The sequence below is a fragment of the Buteo buteo genome, chromosome 24 (genome assembly GCF_964188355.1).
Source record: "Buteo buteo chromosome 24, bButBut1.hap1.1, whole genome shotgun sequence".
NCBI classification, from domain to species: domain Eukaryota; kingdom Metazoa; phylum Chordata; class Aves; order Accipitriformes; family Accipitridae; genus Buteo; species Buteo buteo.
Window position 1 is genome coordinate 20,124,149 of NC_134194.1, and position 13,147 is coordinate 20,137,295.

Here is a 13,147-nt window from a genome sequence, read left to right on the forward strand (position 1 = left end):
TCTTGAGTTTTATGGTATTTTCATCAAGGCTGAAGTTCAAGGCACATCATCACATTTTGTGTGGGTAAAAATGACTAGGGACAGCTCTTTCAACTTGAGCCTCTTGGCCAACAGGGAGGCTTCAGTGCTAAGAAGGGTTTTCAAATGTAGGAGGCTGAGTCTTGATGAATTTAATTTACTTAAGCAAATACATCTAGCAGACACAAGATGGTGTGTTTTGTGGACGTAAAGTCTTGATACCTTGTCTTTCCAGTTGTAAGTTTCTGCTGTTGCATCCTCACAAAAAGGGGAGGTGTGTGATCCCTTTTGTGCAAGAATTAAGTGTAACTTCAAATATCTCCTACTGTGATAGTAGCAGTTTCTCTGGGGACTGTCTGTATAGAGAGTGGTGAAACGCTAATAAGCAGCTAAAGGCACAGATTTTATTTAAATAGCCTATCCAAATGACAATTTTATCATGCAGCGACTCATTCTTGCACTGTTACTGCTTTCTCCATGGCACTCATTACTATGCAAAATTTTGTTTGAGTTTGCATGAAATCGATTAAGTGTAATGCAGTGATACAGTCTTAAAACTACTCTACAGCTTTCCTAGGCCCCTGAAAGAAAGCACAAGCAGCAGTAGCCCTGCAGTCAGTTCTATTTTGATTAAGTCACAAGGATGTACTTAGACCCCTGCTTGCTTATGATGACATTTGTCATTCATCTGTCTCCAAGAGGCTGCTGAGTTCATCAGCCAAGTGGAGGACCTGACTTCAAAGCAGTCATTTGATGTTTGGCAGTCATCCCCTGTCTCCCTAAAGATGGTAGATAAGAATTTATTTTGAAGGTCTCTACCTCCCCCAAGCATTTTAAGTTTCCTTACAACATAGCAGTCAAGATTAATATATTGAAATATTACAGCTCTATGTGTTTTATTTTTAAAGTAGCCTTTCCTTAGCCATTACCTGCATCTTAAATAGCTGTGCAGTTCAGTGATCTTGCAGCTAGTGTGCTCGGTCTGTTGCAAATGCTAACCTATGTAACTGCTGGGAATTAAACTGTGGGAGGATGTTGCATCACTTTTAGTGTCTAAATGTAAAGAATTCCTAGGCATAAAGTAATTGTGGCATAGTCCAGCTTCAGAGTCAGAAAATCCCTTGCTCCCATCAACTCTTGTTTCTAGTATCAGCAGATGTTAGGTGTCTAATGCATGTACTTTCAAAACCTTGGTGAGCTGTATGTAAATCTTTGCACCTGCACATGTGCAACATGATGCTTCTATACACTGGAAAGTAAGACAAACCTAATTTGCTTCTGCAAAACATCTTCTGTTTACATGCAAAGGACAGAGAGAGAATACATGCCTTGCAACAATTTCTGATGAAGGCATCAGAGTAACTTGATCTTGAGGACAGATGCCAGGAACACAATTTGATGGCAATTGATATGTGGCGTTGCCATGGGCTGCTTACTCTTTGGAAATAACTGTATCTGCAGTGTAAGAGGGTGAGGGGAAATCACACAAAGCATGAGACTCAAGTGAAGTATTAAACAGGCTCTGCAATTTAGATGCCAGCTTTCATACGTAAATTTCATCTCAGAAGAGTAACCCTGGAGGCTGTTGCCTCTTTGCCTGTGGGTAGTTCAGCAGAGGTGCAACAAACTAGGCTTGCCCAACACTGGGGGGAAGTAAGTAGGAAAAGAAGCCTCCATTATAGATAAGAAAACCACATGTGCTGAATTTACTAAAATAAGAGGTGGAAATAAGAGCAATAAGAGCATGGTAGTTTTGATTTTTATTTTTTTTTTTAAAGGATGATCCTTACAGAGGTATTTTGAGGTTGTACTTTGCTAGAAGGTAAGCATTTAGCGAGCATATGACAGGCCCTAGAGAAAGCACTTAGGCCCTGGAAATGAGTCAGTAATGGTGACTGATAAAATTGGTCTAAATAGGTTGATTTAAGGGAGAATATGTCCCTGGAAAATCAGAAAACCAAGGCTTTCTGTAGAGTTGGCTAACCCTTACTAAAATTTAGGAGGAAGGCAGTAAAGGGGCTGAGCAGAGAAATGTTAATGAAATTGTTACCCTCAGATAGCCCCTTTTCCTGCTCACAAGCAGCCTACGCGAGTGTTTTGATAGCACAGGAGACTTTGCAGCCTAACAGGTGATGTAATACAAAGAGCTACGCTGAGCAAGTTGGTCTGTATGTTGCTAGCTCACTAACTGTTCTTGAGCCTGAAAAAACCTGTTTGCATATGGTAACTCTTCAACCACTAATGGCTTTTGGGGTTATCCAAGGTTACTTATTTCTGTGCAACTTAGACCTCAGTAACACACACTTTTGGGCTTTGCAGTTGCACATAAAAACATTTTTCTGCCATATGTCTCCCAACTTGCCGTTGGGGCAGATTTCCTGCTTTTTGTGGTGGTTAGTTTACAAGTCTGTCATACCCAGGCGGCTGTTAGTGGAGGTGGGTTTGAGACGCTGTGTTTTGACTCCAGATCAAGTCTGACTGTGTTCATCTGTGGCTTGGATGGGACAGAGGGGCTTTTAACTCTTGTCAGTGTCTAGTTCCTTTGGTTTTTAGGAGATTGTGAAGATGAGAGGACTGGAAAAGCTGTCAGAGTAGTTGAGAGGATGGGTGAATGCAGTGAAGAGCACAGCATGGCTCTGATCGTTGCTAAAACCTCTGCACACTGGTTTTAGCAGGTGCTGTCTGAAGGAGAGAGTCAGTTCCGCCTTACTTTTAAGAAAAAGGGGGGGGGGAGAATCAAAGGAGAACAAAAAATTGCTTTTTCGACCCATTTTGTAAATAGGGTTGAAGTCCAGGCACTTAACGTAGGTCCCAGAAAAGAGCATTCATTTGCGTTGCCTAATATAAAGCCTTAAAAATGCACGAGTCTAGTGCGGAAACATTTGTTTTGTAAACGGGCGTGTTTTTCAGAAAGTATTAAATTTCTTTTTCCTCCTTGAAGCCCAGGGCTCAGTGGTTTCCCTAGGTCGGCTGGTGGTCCCCGAGGGAGGCTGGAAAAGCTTCGGGCGTCCTGGGGGCACGGCAGGGCCAGGTTTCTCGTGTGGTAACGCTCCCCACGGCCTTGTCCCTCCCCGCGCTGCCCGCGGCCGCGCACTAGTGCCCCTGGAAGCGGGCCGTGGGGGGAGCGGTGGTGTTCGGGGACTACCTCTATTAGCACGACTGGCCCCTCGGCGCCTCCATCCCACTCGGCGCCACAAGATGGCGGCTTGCCCTGCCCCGGCGGGACTGCGCTTCCCGGCCTGCCCCGCGCCGCCGCGCGAAATGGCAGCCGGGCGGAACTACAACTCCCGGCGTGCCGCGCAGCACGGCCCGGGGGGCGGAAGGACTGCGTGTCCCGGCATGCAGCGCGCCGCCTCTCCGCCCGGGCTGCCGGCCGGCCGGCCGCGCCCGTCCGCCGCTACTTCCGGGGGAGAAGGGGGCGGCGTCTGTGAGGTCACGCAGGTAGCGGAAGTGATTTCACGTCCGGCGGGCTGCGGCGCTGGGAGGGGAGCGGGGCGGCGGGCGCGGAGCGGAGCCGGCAGCGGAGCGGGGGACGAGGCGGCGGCGGCGGAGCAGCTGGGAGCCGGCCTGCGCACCCGCGGTCCTTCCCTCTGCGCGCAGGTGAGGGGGGGGAGCGCGCAGCCCCGGGCCGCCGCCGCCGCCGCGGGGGGAGCCGCCCCCTCCCCTGAGGCGGCGGTCGGTCCGTCGGTCGGTCCGTCCGTCCGTCCCTCAGCGTGTCGTGTGCGTGTCGTCGTCGTCCCCGTCGTCGTTCCCCCCCGCCCCCCGCGGCGGCGTGGCCTGCGCGGTGGGGCCGCCCCGTGGCGCCGTCTTTATTGTCTCCAGCTCCATCCGGGTCCTGGGGGGGGGGGGGGGGGTGCGCTCCGGCGGCGCGGGGCCTGCCGGGAGGGAACGGAACGGAACAGAACGGCACGGAACGGCACGGCACCCCCACCGCGGGGGGGCCCTTGCGGGCGAACAAAGCGGGCGGCTCCTCGGGCGCAGAGCGGCGGGGCTGGATCCACCCGCGGCGGCAGCTGGGGGCTGTCTGCGATCCCCGGGCGTTTCTCGCCACGGCGGGTACGCGGCCGCTCTGCCGGGAGGGGTAGAGCCCGCCCCGCCTCGCCTCCGTAACCGAGGTGGTGTCGGGGGAGAGCGGCTGAGGCTTTACGGGTTCGCCCGGTTCCCGCTGAAGCCAGGCGGCTCCGCGGGCCTCGGCGGTCGCCGCTACCGAAAACGACGGTAGCGAGAAAGGCGTTTCGGGGAGCGACCCCCCTGCCGCCCCGCAGCCGTGCCTGCCCGGCCCCGCGGAGCTGCCCCTCTCTGCCAGGGCCCTGCTCCGTGACGGCCGGCTGGTTCTTCACGCCGCGGTGCTGGCCCGCTGCGCCAGTCGGCTGGTTTCAGGTCAGCTCTGGCGCGGTGCTTTGAAGTGTTGGTGTCGGACAGCGCTGGCATCCCTCACGGATTCGATTGAGAAATCTATTTATTATACGGAGTATAATCGCTTGATAACTGCCGCTTGCTAATCTAATTAGATAACGAGGAACTCGGCCAGCGCTCCTGACTCACAAGAGTAATCGCTAGTTAATAAACAAATAACACCATCTTCTGCAGAAGTTCAAAGTACTCCCTGCTGCGCTAAAACAGCTTTGCTTAAACTTCAGCTGCTACTAAACTCCTAATGTGCTGCTCGCTGTTCTCTGCTGCTTTTGAGTGCTTGAGGCAAATACCTTATATTTATTAGTCTGGATTTTTTCAATCAATGGTAAGGACCTGGGGTTTGCTATATGGAATTAGGCCCGTTGACCTTATCTTCTGAAGTAGGCGGTAGATAATCTTCTTTTGTGATTGGGGTTTAAATGCAAAATCTTCAATCGCAAAGCTTTGAATTTTAATGATGGTCGGTCTAGGGTTCTTCATTGCTATAAACGCAGCAAAATTCAGAGAAGCGGGTAAATTAATGGACCTTAATGATGTTCTGCAGTAACGAGTTCCACACATCATGCAGAAAACACTTTGAGTCAACTGAAAGTCCTGCTGTTACAGGTTTTTTATTTCTGACATAATTCCTGAGATAAAAATCCTATTTTTTTTCTGTCTTTCCTTATGCACTTACACTGCTCTTCCTGCATCACCCCCACCCCCCACCAAAATCCTGGAATAATTTGGGGCTGGATTGCTAATCATAGGACTATGGCAGAATTCTCTGTATTTTCTGTTCCTTAGCACTACTAATGTTCTATTTCCTGTTCTAGTGTAAGGAGCTTCAAGATCCTCTGCTTTCCACCTACTCCCAGATGGAAAATGTATTATTTTTATTCACGATGGTAGCGTAGCCTGTCACTGTGGCTTCTTTTCTGCAGCAGCCTTCTTAGAGTGTGACTTTTTGCAAGACTAAAGCGGCATTTGTATCTCTTCCTCAGAATTGCCTGTAGCTCTTGACTAAAAAGCCTGTATCTGATACCAGTGAAATGAGACTAATCTTGTCCTCGCAAATAAGCACAGAAAGCCAATTGGTTTGTATCTTGAAATGGAAAGCTCCCTATACAGTGTATTTTAGTACAAGTTGCAGAAAATCAAATTACAAGGAGTGCTGCGAGTAAGGGACTGGCCTGGAGCTTCCAACCGTTCATGCAGGGTGTTAGTTGATGTGTTTTCTGTGGGAAAACATGAGCGGACTTGGGGCTTCATCAGATAAACTTCAGATATTCAGGCTGAGCCTTGGATCTTTCTCGAAGATAATGATCCACATCGTCCTTGGGCAGTAATGGAAAAAGTTGTTTCAGTCCAAATGTGAAACACTGCACTTCTCTTCCCTCCCTCCTAAAGCAAATGGCTTGTGTTCTATGGGAAACTTAAGAAATTGGAAAACTTGCCCGTGATTCGACAAATTAACCTTTCAAGCTTTTACAGAAACAAGTAGGTGTGTTTTAATTATTATTTTTAACTTTATGGACTTGTCTAGGTGCTGTCTTCTTTGTACAGAAGTTGCCTGGAATGTGGCCTGAGTACCTTACAGTAACCTTGCAGTTATTCACCTGTAGTGTAAATTGTTGGTGTGCAGAAAGCCTGGTGAAATGTTAATGTCAAGATTCACTCCACAAAACCAAGGTGAAAACACTTGCCACTATTAAAAAAAAAAAAAAAAAAAAAAGAAAGAAAGAAATTAGGCTTTTCAGACTCTGAGGTCTTTTATTTCTTTTAGTCCATCCTGTTTGTTAGCTTGTGAACAGCTGAAGTTACTTGAAGCAATTTCAAGCTTGAGTTGGGGTGTTAAATGCAATGTCTTTTCCTGTTTCACGTTAAATGCTGCCAGTAATCCTTTGCAAGTTTGTTTTGAAAGAACATGAAAAAGAACCTGTTTTCTCTTGCTAGAATACCCGGGTTCTTGTCTCATCTGTTGTACTTCCTAAGGAGCTAAAGTGACTTCCGTACTTGGGTTTGCCTTTCATTTAAAAACCTTGAATAAAGCAAACCAGGCAAGTTCCTTTTTCTTTGTGCTTTTCTTAATTGATCTTTTGGATGTGGCAGGTTTTTGACCTGGTATTATCAAGAATACATTTTGAACCAAAACTTGCATTAATTCCACAGATAATAGGACCATCTGAAATACAAAGAGAAATATGAGCCCTCGTACTCTAATGCCAGTGGAGGCTATATTTTGATAGCCTCTTCTCCAAATAAGTCATTTTTTGGTTTGCAGACAATGAGCTAAAACATCGAGTTGTGAATAAAATAAAAATACTTACTGCTGCATTGTTTCATTGTGAATTTTTAGCACTGGAAAATCATTCAAGTTTGGGTTTTTTGGGTTTTTTTTTGAGCTCCTTGCCTCACAGGCTTTGTATACTGTTATCAAACTATTTAACACTGCCAGTATTGGTATCTAAAAATATTCAGCTTTTCCAGTATTAATACCTGTACTTAAGCATGGTATAAGAAAATCAGCAGCATTGTCTCATTTACTTTGCAACACAAATAAGATTTCCAGTAAGAACCCAGGCTGTGAGCAGACTTGGGTCTCTGAACTCAAGAGTTACAAGCTTCACACAGGCCTGATGGAAAGGCTGCAATACTGTTCTTATGACAAGGATTCAGACCAAATGTAGGTTTTTGTCCTGCTTTTGGCGGTGGTTAGGTAGAACAAACACGTTTGCCAACTGTACCTTCATTCCTTGAGTTCAGCATGTTGTGATATCACATATCGTGGACACGCAGAAATGCTGAGTGCTCTTCAGGCGTGACTCAATCCATATTAATGAAGTGGGACGACAGGCAAGCATGTGCTGTCTTCCAGTGCCTTATGGTGTTCTTTACCTGAAGCTTCCTCATCAGTGGGCTTTTGCTAACGAATTAGCTGTAAGAACTGTTGTGCCAGCTTGGCTCTGTGAGGAATTGGTGCGTAATGGTTTCTGCCTCGCTTACAAGGTTTCCCAGCGGTGAGATGGCTGTGAAAGTTGGTTCATGTGATCACATGGAACATCCTGTAACTGAATTTGGGTAGGCTAAAAGTCAGGCCAAAGTTTCCCCTACTGTGGGTATCCTTGGAAATTTCCCTGAAGTGTTGCCCACAATCTCTGAAACAGTATGGATGCTGAGCAGTTCATTTCCAGGGGAGTTTGCTGAAACTTGGGTGGGAGTTTTAAAAGTATTTTGGAAAACAAATTTTCCCTTTTGTTTCTTGAACGTTGCCTTAAATACTTTCCTACTGGCAAGTACGCATGCTTTCTGGTTTTTTTTTCCTGTCACTTTTTATTGGTCGTGGTGCTTGGCATTTGGTGAGGTTTAATTTGGGAAACTAATTTGTCACTCGAATCTGCATACAATGGAAATGGTGTTTCTGATACTTTTTTACTTGCTGCAATTAGCAGAGCTCCTCTGCTACAGTCACTGTAAGGCTACCTGGAACCTTCAGATACAGGTGCAGCCTTCCCTTGGGCCGGGCTTATGCAGAAGCAGGGTGATGAGCAAATCTGCACATCTTTAATTACCACATTTCTTAATTGCAGACTTCGAAACAAAGACGCAGCCATGAAAGATCCAAGTCGCAGCAGTACTAGCCCAAGCATCATCAGTGAAGATGTGATTATAAATGGTCATTCTCATGAAGATGACAATCCCTTTGCGGAGTACATGTGGATGGAGAACGAAGAGGAATTTAACAGGCAGGCAAGTAATTTCCCTTGATAAATGTCTTGTGGTGTGCCTTACCATTTTCTAGCTGAAGGGGGAGGCACTGTGGCTTAGCAACTGGGGTACAAGCCTGGGAATCCTTTAGAAAAGGGGTTTTTAAGATAGGCTTGCTAAAATAATCCTGGGGAACATTTTCTCTGGCAATAAATACTTCTTTTCTGTAATCTCGATGGAAAATACGGGAAGCGCAACGTGTTCTAATGTATCCATTGATTCCCTACTTCTGCAGGAGGGAGAAAAAAAAATAGTTGACAGACTTTATGTGGCACTTTGGAAGGGACAGGTCTTGCTAGGCTGCTGAGTTGCGGAGGTTTTACATGTGCAGACATGCCCGCTGTTGTAGTTCTGAACTGGATACGTCCAGGTGCATACCTGCCTCGTCAACAGGGCTGTTGTTCCCAAGGGAGTTGGTGGATGTAGCTGTTGGGTGACAGTCCTCTTTGTTGCTTAATATGTAAGTGTCTTACAGCTGGCCTTCGCAATTCGGTTGGAAGGAAGCCTTAACTTCATATTTCACCTTGCATCTGGACGCAGTTCTCTCCTTTGGAGGCTGGGAACAGCCTACCTCTTTCCACCGCCCCTTTCTTAATCAAAACTTGATCTTTGTACTCAGGTAGCTGCTTTCTCTGCACTCGAGCACAGTATGGCTGTGCTGAAGTCTGAGCTTCTGAAATAGGATACATCTGTTGCTCTCTCTTTAGGGTGCCAGCAGGGCACAAATGTAATCTGAAATTCAGGTTGCTCGCAAAATCTAAATTCTCTTGTGCAATATGCTAGGATGGTCTCAGTGTTGTTTCCTGTTTGGTGGGTTTTTCCTCCTGGGGGCTGTACTGTAGTTAGCATACAGGATGTGTAGTTCTTGGGGAAGCAGCTGAGAGTTCTGCTGTGAATAAAGTATTTTTCAGGTACAGACTCCACTTTCAGAGAAGAGGAAAAGTGGGAGCACGAGGGGAGAATGGTCTTATTCAGGCAGGCAAACACAACGTGGCAGCCTGGTCGCCTGCCACTGTAGGCGCATCTCTCTGGGAACCTGAACAAGTTAAACTTGGGCTGGAAAATACAAAGAGGCAATATTAATTTCAAGACATTTGGGGAATTAAATGTTATTTAGTACTTCTGGAGCTGCCATTGGAGGCACTTGTAGGTGTGCAACCATGTAACAAAAAACCTGGAGCTGGGCAACCCCTGCTGTAATACTAGCTTTTGGCTGTGTGCCCATGGCTACATTTTACCTGCACGCAGGATGGAGACAGTGCCTCACAAGAAGGATTGATTGGAGACCGCTGTCCTTGCTGGAGTGCTTTACTGGGGAAATCACCAAGTCGGTGTTTCATGTGGGGTTTGAATTGTCCGGACACAGGCTTAGAGCATATGGTGATGAGTCCCTGTTCCCCAAAGCTGTGCATCTTGAGCACCAAGTGAGCTGGTGAGTGTGTTTGCCCCAAGCACAGGGGACCTGGATTTTATCGGAATCCCGAACTCTGGCATTAACTTTCTTGATTTGGTATTTGTGGTATGTAACCTAATTTGCACTTTAGGATTGAGTACATGTTTGATTTCAGAGTGAAGGATAGATAGGAAAACTTGTTTGAGCTTCCATTGAGTGAACTTTTAAACATGTCCTGAATCATTTTTCTGCTCTGTTATGTCTGGCAAGTCATTCACACCAGCTTCTGTTTCCCTGCTTTCCACTCTTAAGTACTGCAATGCAGGGCATGGAAAATTTGTCAGGATGAACTCCCTCCAAAAGCTTGTTTACTGAACAACCAAGCAAAACTTTCCTTTAATCTTTGCAATGCGTGTCAGTTCTGCATCAGTTGATGGGTCCTGTGTGTAGTACAGCAGGTCAGCATTTTTAGCAACTGCTAAGATCATGTGGAGTTCCTTAGGAGAACTGCACTGGGCGAACACATAATCTACAGCCAAGGAGGTGCTGCTTGTTCCTCATTCAAAGTGATGGACAGTGGTTATTTTTTTCCCCAAGAATCTTGTAGGACACTTACTGAGGGAGTGTGCCCGGCTGCATGTGTTGTCCCTGGTTCCCTTCCTCACACTTGAAGTCAGTTCAGTCCAGACTAGTTGGTACAACTGAAATTTTCACCTGAAACTAACATTTTCCTTCTCCTTGAGCTCATAACAAGCTGCAAACAGAACAGCTAGGGCTGGGGTGTTCTCCTCCCATTCCCTTTTAACTGCAGCCCAAGTTCCAAGCACTTCTCTACATTAAAAAAATCAAAGCTGCTTGCCTTCCTGCAGCACAAGCATGGTGTTCTGCTAGAAGTCCTGTTACATAGCTAGAAGGAAGGTCAGCTAGGTGCACAAACCTTGGAATGAAAACACAGGCTCTCAATAAGTTTGCTGATGAAGCGGTTTCTTCTCATTGTATAGATCGAAGAGGAGTTGTGGGAAGAAGAATTTATTGAGCGCTGTTTCCAGGAGATGCTGGAAGAAGAGGAGGAGCACGAATGGTTTATTCCAGCCCGTGATCTCCCACAAACAATGGATCAAATCCAGGACCAGTTCAATGACCTTGTTATCAGTGACAGCTCATCACTGGAGGATCTGGTGGTAAATTCAGTTTCTCATCATACTTCTAAAACTTGACATCACTCTTTGTCCAAGGCTGATTTTTGTTGCTGATAATAGCTAGAGAAAATCCTTTACGTGTAGGCCAGAGACTCTTAAACCATGTGTGGCTATGGTGGAGGGGGAAATGTGGGACAGTTGGGCAAGGGATGTTTCCTTGAGTGATGTGACCTATTCAGTGGTTTTCTTCGTAACCGCATGGTGCCTTTCCTCACCCATGATATAAATTCAAGTGGCTTTGGGTATGCATACCATGTTATGAAAGAAAGGCAGTGAGCGAAGCATGCTGACCCTGTGAAGTGCCATTTGGTGACAGGACTGCAAAAGTTTAATTCAGCATCTGTCAACACTTACATGTTGGGTAGGTGCGAGCCATATTCTAAGGTATGGTTTGGATCATGTGAACGATAGCAGATCTCTTTGTAGAAATCCTAAGGAAGAGGAAAGCAGCTAAACTATGATTATTTCCCTGTTTCTTGCTCTATGACTTCTGTTCGGAGCTTAACTAAAAAGGAAAGGGCAGTGTGTACATATTTTCCCTAACAAGTTACGAAGTTACTGATACAGAGTACAAAACCCACACCATTGTGTCACACAATGGCTGTGAAATTCAGGTGCAAACCCCTACTTTTCCAAGCTTAAGCAGCTGCAGGCAGCAATTTTAGACTCAATTAAGAACACAAAAGCCTAATCCTCCATTTCTTTGTGATAAAGAGCTCATTCTGAAGGTGTTGGCTGCCCACCTATAGCAGGTGGACAAAGCAGGACGTTGTAGAGCAGCAGCTTACGAAGTGAGAGGACTGGGTAGTCACAGACATAAAATTGTAAAAAATCAATACAGCGCTTGTATATGTTAAATTCCCAGAAGCGGCTTAAGTTCCTGCAACAAGTCTCCTCTTGCTTAAATAAGCAAGATCTAAAAGCCTCATGGCATGTTTTAACAGCTCAACTTCAGAAAAAGCTATTTCAGCATTAAGCGAAGTTGCTGTATTTGATGCGTGCCTCTGGTTTTCTTGTTTCTTATTCCCTGAGCCCTCATCTGACTGAAACGTCCAGGTGGTGCTAAGGAAGGATGGGTAATTCAGGTACTAGCACAGAGGAGTGGGCTTTTCTAGCAATTATAGAGACTTTTGGTATATGCAAAAACCCGATTATATGCCTGACTGTTACTCTAAGTCCGTAAACTGTTCTTAATGCTGTCTGCCCAGAATTGTATTCAGCTTGAAAATGGAAGATGAAAATAATGATTCAACTAGACTTCTGTTTTTCCTTTCCTCAGGTCAAGAGTAATCTGAATCCAAACGCAAAGGAGTTTGTTCCTGGGGTGAAGTACTTAAATATTTGAGTAGACTGGGCCCTCTCTTGGTGGATGTAGCACAATTTCCACACTGTGAAGCCAGTATTAGAAGATTTAATTGTAAAAGCTCTCTCTTCTTGTCACTGTGTTACACTTATGCATTGCCAAAGTTTTGTTAGTCTTGCATGCTCAATAAAAGTGCTGAGACTGTTATTAAGTAAATCTGTCAAAAGTTTAATGGAAACATAATTGGGCCCTGGCTTTCTGCAAAGGAGGCAGTGAGGTAAGAAGCACCAGTCAAGTTGAGACAAAGTACCACGTTTATAAAACCTTCTGCAGACTCTGTCTTTTTAAATAGGACTTGGAATTTGCTATGGATGGTCTGTTTTTAACTAAAGATGTGTTAACTGGTGCTAGTTTGCACCTGATAATGCCTTAACTTAAAAATGAAAGCAAGGATATCTGATTGTTAGGCAAATTAGCTAACTTTCCTTTGAAATATCAGTATTGTTACTAATGTTAATTTTTCCCCTTAAAAAACTTCATGCTCCTTTTAAGCAGCATGAGATTTAACAGAAATTTTACAGACCTGTACAGAGTCGTAGATCTCAGCTACCGAACTAACATCCAAGCGATTGGAAGGAAGAAATTCCCTGTACTTTGCAGTATGTTATCATGTTAGAAATGTTTCACTTCCTGATTATGTTAAAGGAGATGTGAGTTTCATCACAATTTCTTCCAAGAACCCAGATATGTGCATAGCACTGCCTATGTAACTTTTAGCATACAACTTTATTATAGCTGGATTTAACCAAGAAAACCCTAGCATTAGTGATTTGAGTGGTGCTTTTCCCTTGCTTTGTTTAATCATCACTACACAATAGTCTACAGCACAACAACTTTTTTTTTTTCTTTTAATAAAGCTAGAACAGTTTTGGCTTCTTAAACTTCATATTCGGGTAGGTTAAGCTGCCATACGTGTTCAGTGTGAATAGTGTTTAAGTTGAAAATATTGTAAAAAAATTATATTTTTTCAAAAATATTTAAAAAAATAAATAATAGTAGAACTGATGTGGT

General features: G+C 45.2%; 1 protein-coding gene across 2 annotated transcripts; it reads left to right on the top strand.

Annotated features, from left to right (window-relative positions):
- The first annotated feature begins 3,463 nt into the window (after positions 1-3,463).
- On the top strand, positions 3,464-13,141 carry PAIP2 (poly(A) binding protein interacting protein 2). Of its 2 annotated transcripts, none has more exons than XM_075056419.1 (4): positions 3,464-3,618; positions 8,004-8,163; positions 10,576-10,755; positions 12,053-13,141. In XM_075056419.1, the coding sequence occupies exons 2-4, from the start codon at positions 8,026-8,028 to the stop codon at positions 12,116-12,118; spliced, it is 384 nt and encodes a 127-aa protein (XP_074912520.1). In that variant the 5' UTR covers positions 3,464-3,618; positions 8,004-8,025; the 3' UTR covers positions 12,119-13,141. The 2 variants fall into 2 exon arrangements, with proteins under 2 accessions (XP_074912520.1, XP_074912521.1); XM_075056420.1 differs by lacking the exon at positions 3,464-3,618 and adding an exon at positions 3,939-4,398.
- The last annotated feature ends 6 nt before the right edge of the window (positions 13,142-13,147 follow it).